The 10,793-nt window shown below is 38.5% G+C and overlaps 1 protein-coding gene across 2 annotated transcripts in view; it reads right to left on the minus strand.

Moving 5' to 3' along the window:
- The window catches only part of adrb3a (adrenoceptor beta 3a), a 30,722-nt gene extending 20,517 nt beyond the window's left edge, over positions 1 to 10,205 (minus strand). The window contains exons 1-2 of one of the 2 annotated variants that reach the window (XM_061986266.1): positions 9,891 to 10,205; positions 8,567 to 9,823 (exon numbers count right to left, since the gene is read on the minus strand). In XM_061986266.1, the coding sequence (XP_061842250.1) occupies positions 8,567 to 9,651 (1,085 nt within the window). In that variant the 5' untranslated portion in view covers positions 9,652 to 9,823; positions 9,891 to 10,205. Of the gene's footprint in view, positions 1 to 8,566 lie in introns of both variants that reach the window. The other variant, XM_061986265.1, reaches the window with a different exon arrangement.
- Positions 10,206 to 10,793: the final 588 nt, after the last annotated feature.

The following is a 10,793-nucleotide window of genomic DNA, read 5'->3' on the forward strand; positions in this document are numbered from 1 at the left end:
CTGCAATCTACTAATAAAAGTTTCAATCAATCAATCAACTCAACAAAAACATCCAACATTAACACATTGCCTCATTCACAAGTTTAGTTCCTTTAATTGTTATACATTATCTGAAGTAACAAAAGTATCAAAAGTATTGTTATTTTGAATTGAAAATCTATATTCGATCATAATATCTGGTATCGGCGGTATCTATATTCCAGTATCAAACCACACATCACTACACCGCCCTAGTTTTCACGCACATGCTTGTACTGGTCCTGCTAAAAAGTTTAGGTAAAAAGTGCATTCATTATTTTGGGCTTTTAGTAATTAAATGTTGTCAACAACAACAACAAATGATCATAGCAAACAGATAAGGAAAGCTGGAACTGTAATGATCCATGAGCAATTAGGACTTGTCATTAGCGGGGCGCTTACGTGACAGACTGTGTGGGCTGTCGGCAGTGTTGATAAGGGCTGCAGTGATGTTGTATGCCTGCATGCATTTCTCTGTAAACAAGTTTTGAGAATGACCTCTTTGTGAAATGTAGCCTCCAACCAATGAATTAACTCAGCTCGTCATAGTTTGGATTTGACTGGTGTAACCTTTGTCGTGGCACAAAAAATGCTCGTTTATTTTCCGAATAAGATACAATAAAAATAGCTGAAAAAGCAAAATGATATGCTGAACTATGTGTGTGGCTCAAATACTTGTTGGTTGTTTAATGAATGAAATCTTTAATCACTCTCGGTTGAATCTGCTTCGGATTCTTCCCAGAGCTCAATGAAGCTCCTTGAATGGCATACTTTTATATGTCTCATACCTCTTCGTTTATAGCAGCAATGGTTATGTCTGTAAAAATTCCGCCAGGAAGATGCGTGTAAAAGGAGGAAAATAACAGGTAACATACTTGTGTTAGTATTTAAAACAAAGTATCCTACTGTACCTGCACAAAACTATCTGACAGATGTGAACAGTGACCTATGGCACATTTAGTGCAATTAAAAGTCAAATGTTAAAACTCAGAGTAACTTGTGGTTAAAACCTGTGGCCACCTTGTGGTTAGGGTGTCCGCCCTGAGATCGGTAGGCCGTGAGTTCAAACCCCGGCCGAGTCATACCAAAGACTATAAAAATGGGAGCCATTACCTCCCTGCTTGGCACTCAGCATCAAAGGTTGGAATTGGGGGTTAAATCACCAAAATGATTCCCGAGCGCAGCCACCGCTGCGCTCACTGCTCCCCTCACCTCCCATGGGGTGGAACAAGGGGATGGGTCAAATGCAGAGGGTAATTTCACCACACTTAGTGTGTGTGTGACTATCAGTGGTACTTTAACTTTAACTTTTTAACTTATGCTTAAGAGAAGGGATGGGTAGCTTTTGTATTTGAATACATACAGTACCAGTACCAGTATCCAACGGTAACAATTTTCCGTACTTCGGTGTGTGTTCATGATTTAATTTGTTCAATAGTGAAAAAAAAATATTTAACTGCACTTTTTTTGTAATTTTGCCTATCATTCACGATCGTTGCGTTAGACAAGAAAACACAAGTTATTCTATTTATTATGCATTCTAACTCATAAAAAAAAACACTAGCAAAAGTCAGCTAACAAGGGAAGTGATGGTATTTGCTCTATTCCGTCTGTAAAGTGCTCTAAAAAACATCTCAAGAACCTCCATCGATGTTTTATATACATGCTGTAAGTATATATTTCATGTAATAACAGGCACATTCATAATAACATGTAATATTTAGAGATGACCGATAGTGGTTTTTTTGCCGCTATTCCGATATTGTCCAACTCTTAATTACCGATTACGATATCAACCGATACCGATATATACAGTCGTGGAATTAACACATTAATATGCCTAATTTTGTTGTGATGCCCCGCTGGATGCATTAAACAATGTAACTTTACCATGAATTGATTAACGTGGACCCCGACTTAAACAAGTTGAAAAACTTATTCGGGTGTTACCATTTAGTGGTCAATTGTACGGAATATGTACTGTACTATGCAATCTACTAATACAAGTTTCAATCAATCAATCAAAAACAAGGTTTTCCAAAATAAGCGAACAACTTCAACTCCAGTTATGGAAAAAAGTGCCAACATGGCACTGCCATATTCATTATTGAAGTCACAAAGTGCATTATTTTTTTTAACATGCCTCAAAACAGCAGCTTGGAATATGGGACATGCTCTCCCTGAGATAATCGTAATACCCACTACAACTATGGGAAATACTATACTTTGACTTTCACAAAGTGCATTATTTTTTATTTTTTTTAAACATGCCTCAAAACAACAGCTACAAAAACAATGAAGGCACACAGCTTCAGTCCAGAGTATACCTACGTCCGTGTTTTACCGGTTATGTACTGCTCCGTACAGCGGCGTTTTAAAAAGTCATTCATTTTACTTTTTGAAACCTATACCGATAATTTCCGATATTACATTTTAAAGCATTTATCGGCCCATAATATCGGTCTGCCGATATTATCGGACATCTCTAGTAATATTTATGTATTTTGCTCATTTTAAGCATTTGGTGTGGTATTAATTTCACAGACGCATCATAACGTTCACTTTGCTGCAACAACAACAACCCTACTGATCATGGCAGACTTCATAAGAGCCAACAACGACTACTTTGGGTCAAATGATGATCAGAACCTTACATTGTTGATCCTGAATGAATTACAAGTTTTAGAAGCTGAGTGCTGAACAGATCCAGCTTCAGTGAAACACTAGTGTAATGTAGCAGTATTGCTGATTGCTACAAAACAATAAAAAATACAAACTACGATCATAAAACAACAATAACTTACTCTACAATGTCTACTCTCACTGGAATACCGACTGATGATATGTTCATATATTCTCGCTTTGATAAAAGATTAATCATAATCCAAACAAACAAACAAAAAACCCCACAAACAAACAAAAAACAAACATTTTTCATGTCTTTCTTAGTGAATTATTGACATTCACTAAGTTGAATGTCAAAGTTGACCAACTTCTCGGTCTCGAGGCCATAATTTTCTACTATTGAGGTGAGAGACATGATTTATAATCTAGAATTAACTTTTACCAGCTCAGAGGTAATGCAGCTGCAGCTCATCGGCTCAATAGGTCAATACTGTAACTAAATAATAATAAATAAAATAATAATAAGCTAGTTTGCTCTCATTGATCACTGTGCCACTAAATGTAGTTTGTCTGCGTTAGCACTTATAATAACAAAATGGTTAGTATTTCATTAATATTCAGAGCACTAAATGTAAATGGAGTATTTTTGGCAGTTTTTAGATGCCTTTTTAGAGGACTTTATGGGTGCAATAGCGTACTCCCGTTAGCTGCATTGTTAGCCACCTGCCGTATTTTACGAAAAAAATACTGTCCCTCTTTAATAGTGAGCTTGTCGTGATCCGTGGTCCGGATCATGTTTTGTGTTTTCTGTTTGTTTTGGACTCCTTTAGTTCCTGTTTATGCACCTTCTGAGTTTGTTACCATGGCTACTTAGTATTTGCACCTGCCTCTTGTGTTCGGGACGCTCACCTGTTGCTCATTAAGAGACATTATTTAAGCCTGCTTTTGCCAGTCAGTCGGTCTGGCTTCTTTGTTTGCTTCATACTCGCGTCACTTAAGTTTTGCTTGTCTCCAAGCCTGTCATGTCTTGGTGATCATGTTTAGTTTGGCTATGTTCTGTTTGGTTTGTGCACTCTGTCAGTTTCTGTTTTTTCACTCCCTGTTTTGTTTCCATGACTACCAATCAGTTCACCTATCCTCACGACTCACGCACCTGATTCATTTGAACTCACGCACCTGTTTTCAATCACCACATGACTATTTAAGCCTGTCATTTTCTGTCGGTCGGCCTGGCGACATCACATTCATGCTGCTCTTTGCTTCCGCAAGTAAGTTGTGTTTATTTATGCCACAGTTAGTGTCTTTTGTTTTGCCATGTTCATAGTTATGCATAGTCCAAGTTTTTGTTCCCTGCGTTAAGTTTTGTGCCTCCACTGTGAGCGCCTTTTGTTTGTTCTTTTTTTAGTGTTAAAATTAAATATGTATGTACCTTCACGCCATGTCCGGTCCAAATCATTTGCACCATGGGAAAACAAACCACGCCAAAGTCCAAGTCTTGAAAAAGCCTACGCTAAGTTTAGTTTCGAGTGCGATTGGCACCTTGTTCCGTCGGTTGGTTTTATGATTTTGTACCTCTGAGTGTTTTTTGAGAATTAAATGATGTTCCTACCTGCAAGTCCTGTCCGGAGTCGTCCGTTTGCATCCCGGGACAACGAACCGCGCAGTAAGCCGCAACCAAACCGTGACAGAGCTGGTTATAACTTTGCTGTCCGGCTGTTTCAGCTTGATTTCTTACACTTATGAGTTTCATTTGCAAGTATTATATAGTAGACTTGGCATGCAGTTGCAATTCCAGGACGGCAGATGGCAGTAGTCTATAGTCTACAGTTTGTTACCTAGTCAGCGAGCAGTATTTGCCATTAAGCTGAATCAAGTCTTTTGTTGCACCCTAATAAAAGTGTTTATACAGTAAGTAGTGCACTTATAACCCACCGACTGTTTGATTGTACCATGCATCTGAGTTGTAGTTATCATTACAAAATTTGGAGGTGTTGAATTTGCCAGGAGCTTGTCTGTTGCAAATCCAATATAAATAACATCGAGATAGTACATTTTTAAAAGTGAAGCCTTATTGTCCGTTAGAGCATTTGTCCCCAACCTTTTTGTAGCTGCGGGCCGGTCAACGCTTGAAAATTGTATTTTTTTTTTCTTTTTCTTTTTTTTTTTTATAAAGAAATGCAATCATGTGTGCTTACGGACTGTATCCCTGCAGACTGTATTGATATAAATTGATATATATTGTATATATTGTGTTTTTATGTTGATTTAATTAAAAATATATATATATATTTTTTTTTTTTGTGCGGCCCGGTACCAGTCCGCGGACCGATCGGTACCAGGCCGCACAAGAAAAAGAAAAAAAAACGGTGGTTGGGGACCACTGCGTTAGAGTGTTTTCTACCAGACATACTTTCTTTGTCTGCATGGCAATATGCACCATTACCAAGAGGCAGTTTAACCATGAATTGATTAACGTGGACCCCGACTTAAACAAGTTGAAAAACTTATTCGGGTGTTACCATTTAGTGGTCAATTGTACAATGGTATCGAAATATGGTATTGTTTAAATTGATACCCAGTAGTACCAGCGGAATTCTGTCTGTTAATATAAAAGTATTGAATTCGGGACCTAACCCTACATAGAAGTACTCTTATTATGCATTTTATTATGAATACGGTACAAATGGATGACACTTACTATTTTTTTGTAATTAATTGCTAAACAAACAATTCACTTACAGCAGTTAATGCTGGCTCTAGCTGGCTTGTTTATGCTATTCCCAAATGTTCCAGGGCTACACTAACAAACTAATAAACTATCCATTACGCATTCATTAACACTGAACCACGGTACACTTGTAATAGCTGGCTTCATTATTCCTAATGAGCACCAAGTTTGCTGGTGACTATTAATGACTCCAAAGATATGCAGCTCATATTTCCGTGTAAGATGTGTGGTAAACAGTTAATTGGACAGACCGTGCTGTGCATAAATGATAAAGATTTATCTGCTGTGATGGGTGTTGGGCAGGGTCCAACGAGGCCCCATGGCTGGCAAAGAGCTAGATAATGCTAATATGTGCTAAAGTGTGCCTCAAAGCTAACTATGTTGGGATTAGTGATGTGCAGATCCACTTCAAGAATCTCTTCAAACTTAAAGTGTTTACAAAGTACAAAGAAGAAGAACCATGATAAACATTCTGGATTTAGTCCATCCATTCATTCTTTCATTCTCAAAATAATCTTACTTATTTCATTATATGTAATATGACTTATTTCACCAATTATTATTTATTTATTTATTTTTATTGTGATTACTTATGGAGTATATTGTGAATAAATGGAGAACAGGAAGTGAACAAAAGTTTTAGCAACTGTTATGTAAAAGAAAAGGGGTAGGATTAAATAAGCACTGCTTCTTCCTACTCCTTTTCGAACATGTTGAAAAGAGAAACTGGAAATTGTGATGTATCATGTTGTATGCTTGCATGTTCCAAATAAACTCAACCTCAACTCAACTCAGATTGATACTGAAATATCAATGCCGCCAATACCAGATCTTTATGCTCTAATATCGTTCTTCAAATTACAATAGTGATACTTTTGATAATTTAGTTGGCGGGTATCCAAACTTTTTCATTCCAAGGGCCGGATAATGGAAAGTCAAAGTATGCGGGCGCCGTATTCATAACATTTTTATTTAAAAAATGCTAAAAACAGTTATTGTGTCAGCAATTTGGATATTTGGTGACTCGGTATATTATTATTAATTATTATTTTAGCTTTTTCCCATTACACACCAATTGTTTTGCCATTTGTTCTTACATTTGTACTATTTTGTAAGAATAGAATAGAATATTAGTAATACAATTGTGTAACTGCAAAGCCTAGTGGGTCAAAAATTCTGCCTGTACGACAATATTATTGTTCAGTTACACGTTTAATTGTATTTTTTTGTGTTTTTAGTATTGTTGTGAGCGAGACTACCCCTGCAAGATCAATGCACAGACTTGAGAGACACTCTTTGTTTCTAAACAGCATCGAATTGTCTCCACTCTAAAAAAATATGACAGCCGTCAAGCTCCCTTATGAATAGGGTGGCCACGTTTTTACAATTTCTAAACTACACTACAGTGTTAGATCAATGTTAATGTGTATTTGAAGTAGGTCTATCAAAATTAACAAGTTAACTAATGTGTTTAAACACCAAAAAATCATCGCATTAATCATGTACACACATAGATTAATCATGCAATGTATTTTGACCGTACAAGCTTTTTTACCTTAACTGCTATTTGGTCAACGACCACATCAATGTATACGTATATTTTACTACAAATTACACCAAGAAAGAAATTTAGATAAAACTGTTACCAAATAAAAGACATGCATTCAAGTAAAACATTTAAAAACGTTCCTGAATGAGGTTATGACAGTAAAATGTGTACAAATATTGAGGTCTTTTCTTAAGCAAACTTTAATCATGCAAGCGAGTAAACACTTAGGATTCATCCAAATTCCAAAATGTGAAAAAATAGCCCTAATTTAAATACATTTAAATGTAAAATATTTTCAAAAGTCTAATCAACCCAAAATTTTACAACCCCCTGCAGTACATCTGCGGACCCCTGATAGTCACTGACCCCCTGTTGACGACCTCTGCTGTATACTATGTCCTTGAGTGTCCAGAATGGTGACAATAAAAAAAATGGGGTATTAATATCATAATATATTTGAAGCTAAAATTAACGAAACATTTGTGACAGTAAAGGAAAAGTTATCATTTGGTTGACCACAATCAAACAAGTATTACTAATATGTGTGTCTCTAAAACAGGGATGTCAAACGTACGACCTGTGGGCCGGATCAGGCCCGCAAACAGGTTTTATCCGGCCCGCGGGATGAGTTTGGTAAGTATAAAAATGAGCCCGAAATTTTTGAATCAAATAAAAACTGCTGTTCTAAATGTATCCACTAGATGTCGCAATAGCAATTCTTTGTATCTTTGTAGATGATGCTACATATGTAAAAAAAAAACACACAAAAAACATGATGTTAGGGCACCAGTCGAGGAAAATGAGCAAACTACATAAATAACACCCTGTAATTTGATTTTAATATAATTTTTTTTATCTTGATAGATTGAAAATGAACACGAATGAGTTCACTGATGAATTTTATCACATAATTTATTCAGAAAGTATAAATAATGACAAATAAAGATAGAATACTATTAACCAGAACATGTAAGTGTAAAACAACAACAACAACATTATTGTTGTTCTATTTTTAAACAAAGAAAACAATCTGAAGTTGTCTTTATTTTTAAGTTATTGTGCTGTGATTGTACCAGTCCGGCCCACTTGGGAGTAGATTTTTCTCCATGTGGCCCCCGATCTAAAATGAGTTTGACACCCCTGCTCTAAAAGGATGTATTTATGTGACAGTTTTACACATAACCCTGTTAAAGATTACAAAGGCTGAATGAGGACATCACCCAGTGACTCTAATTAAAAAATGTTGGTAACACTTTAGTATGGGGAACATATTCACCATTAATTAGTTGCTTATTAAAGTAACAAAGACTTAATTTTGAGTTATTTGGACACTAGGGGAACATATAAGGGTTAGGGTTAGGGTTAGGGTTAAATAATTCTGAGGTTATTGAGGGAAGACTCTTAGTTAATGGCTTACTGGTTGTATAATAAGGCCATGCAGAATAAGGCATTAATAAGTACTTAATAATGACCAATTAAGAGCCAATATGTTACTAATTTGCATGTTAATAAGCAACTAATTAATGGTGAATATGTTCCCCATACTAAAGTGTTACCAAAATGTTCATTGTTTTGGCAGGTTTAGAACAAGCAACAAAGCATGAGCAGTCATTTTCTGAGAAAGTAAAAGTATAAAAAAAACTTACAATTTGGGTTCAGGTTGTGTCAAGTCACTGAACAGTGTGTTTCCGTTGGACTGGAGAGGAACGGGCGATTCCTCTTCGCTCCTGTGGCTCCCTTGAGTACTAACCAGGCTACTACCAGTCGGAGTTTTCTGGAAGGAGCCTGCCAGGCCGGGCTCGGTCTGCCACGAAAAGCAGGAACATCGAGTCCTCACTTCTTTATAGAGTGCGTTGAGCCGCAGGGTGGACAGCCACGGGCAGCCCAGAAGGTTCTTGAAAGCCGCGCGGAACTCAGGACTGCGGCAGTAGATGATGGGATTGAGGCCGGAGTTGACGTAGCCCAGCCAGTTTAAAAGTCTGAATATCCTGTCTGATGGGATCCTCCGGTCGAAGGCGTTGATGATGTTGGCGACGAAGAACGGCAGCCAGCACACGGTGAAGGTCCCCATGATGATGCCCAGTGTTTTTAAGGCTTTGTGTTCTTTAACAGCCAACAACCGCGATGGTCTTCGCCTGACGCCCTTTTTCCCCATGCTCACCGACTGGAAGACGTTGTTGTGGTGGGGATCAACCTGCATTTGCAGCGTTGGACACTCGTGCTGGAAGCGCATCCTGTTCTTATCGATGAGCTGCACCTGCCGCCTGGCTATGAGGAAGACCTTCGCATAGACAAAGATCATTATGAAGAGAGGAACGTAGAAAGACACTGTGGAAGAGACGATGGCGTAGGCCCGGTTGGTGACAAAGTCACAGCAGGCGGGGTCGTCGTAGCACATCCTGGCTTCGTATTCGTCGTCAGCGCGCCAGTAGCCATTCATAATCGGCACGAAGGAGATCAAGGCGGAAACGAGCCACACTAAACAAACGATCGCTCTGGCGCGCCACTTACACAGCAGAACCTGATGTCTGAGCGGCCTCGTAATGGCTATGTAGCGGTCCACCGCAATCACGCACAAGGTCTCGATACTGGCCGTCACGCACAAGACGTCCACCGACGTCCAGAAATCGCAAGAGACTTCGTCCAGCTGCCAGTTGCCCGTCAACACAATGGTGGCTCCGAGGGGCACCACCAGGACTCCCATGATGAGGTCAGCGCACGCCAAAGACATGATGAAGATGTTGGTTGTGGTCTGCAGCTGGGACGTAGAAGCAACAGCGATGATAACCAGCAGGTTTCCCGCCACTATGATGGCAATGACCGTGACCAAAACCAGGAGGATCCAGGACCCCTCAGCAGGGTGGTACGGGGACGTGACGTTCTCCAAGGCAGACGCTAATGTGCTGAGGTTGCCATCCATTATTCACAAGTTTAACGCATCAACTCTTGCAAACAATTTAAAGTTCTTACATGTCCGGCCTCAAGAGGGTTCCCTTCGCCGCGCTAAGACTCCGACCCAGGCTTCCCACGCTTCCAAAGACGAGGACCTCTTAATAGAATCAACATGTTCTCTGCAAAAAATGTACCTTTGCCTCAAAGCTGAAACATCCTGAGTTGGTGGATCTGATGCAAAAGTCCCAACTTTAAAAGTTGTTTTGCAAAGGGGGAAGACAAAAAAAGTCAGCCTTATCAGGTGCGTGTCTGCTGGGACTATCAAGAACTGCTGCACTTTGATAATGATGGGGAAGAGTGACGCTGTGGCAAGAAGTGCACGAGTGCATAGAGTGAGAGCCCACCTTTTTCTTTTTCTTCTCCGTCTCTCACTCGCTCTCTCTCTCTCTCTCTCTCCCTTTCTCCCGCCTTCCCTCTCAGCTGTCTATGAGTGTGCAGGCCGAGGGGAGGAGTTAAAGTGTGTGAGCGCTAACCTAACATGCATTGGTGGCTTGACCTATTGAAGAGGACACATAAACAGTGACAAGTTTGACAACATCAACCAATCTGGGGACATTGACTTTTAATTATCTTCAATGCCAAACGGGACATAATAGTACTTAAAATTTTAGTTAATATATTAGTGTAATTTTTTTTCAATATTATTTCAATATTCTTTTTTTTTTTTTTGCTCAAATTCATCAATAAACTTCAGTCCTTGATAAAAAAAAAATTAAAAAAAATAAAGATATATATATATATATATATATATATATATATATATTTATATATATATATATATATATATATATATATATATATATATATATATATATATATATATATATATATATATATATATCTTAATTTAGGCGGGGTGTACCCCGCCTTCCGCCCGAATGCAGCTGAGATAGGCTCCAGCACCCCCCGCAACCCCAAAAG

The sequence above is a fragment of the Nerophis lumbriciformis genome, linkage group LG12, assembly GCF_033978685.3.
Source record: "Nerophis lumbriciformis linkage group LG12, RoL_Nlum_v2.1, whole genome shotgun sequence".
Lineage (NCBI taxonomy): Eukaryota > Metazoa > Chordata > Actinopteri > Syngnathiformes > Syngnathidae > Nerophis > Nerophis lumbriciformis.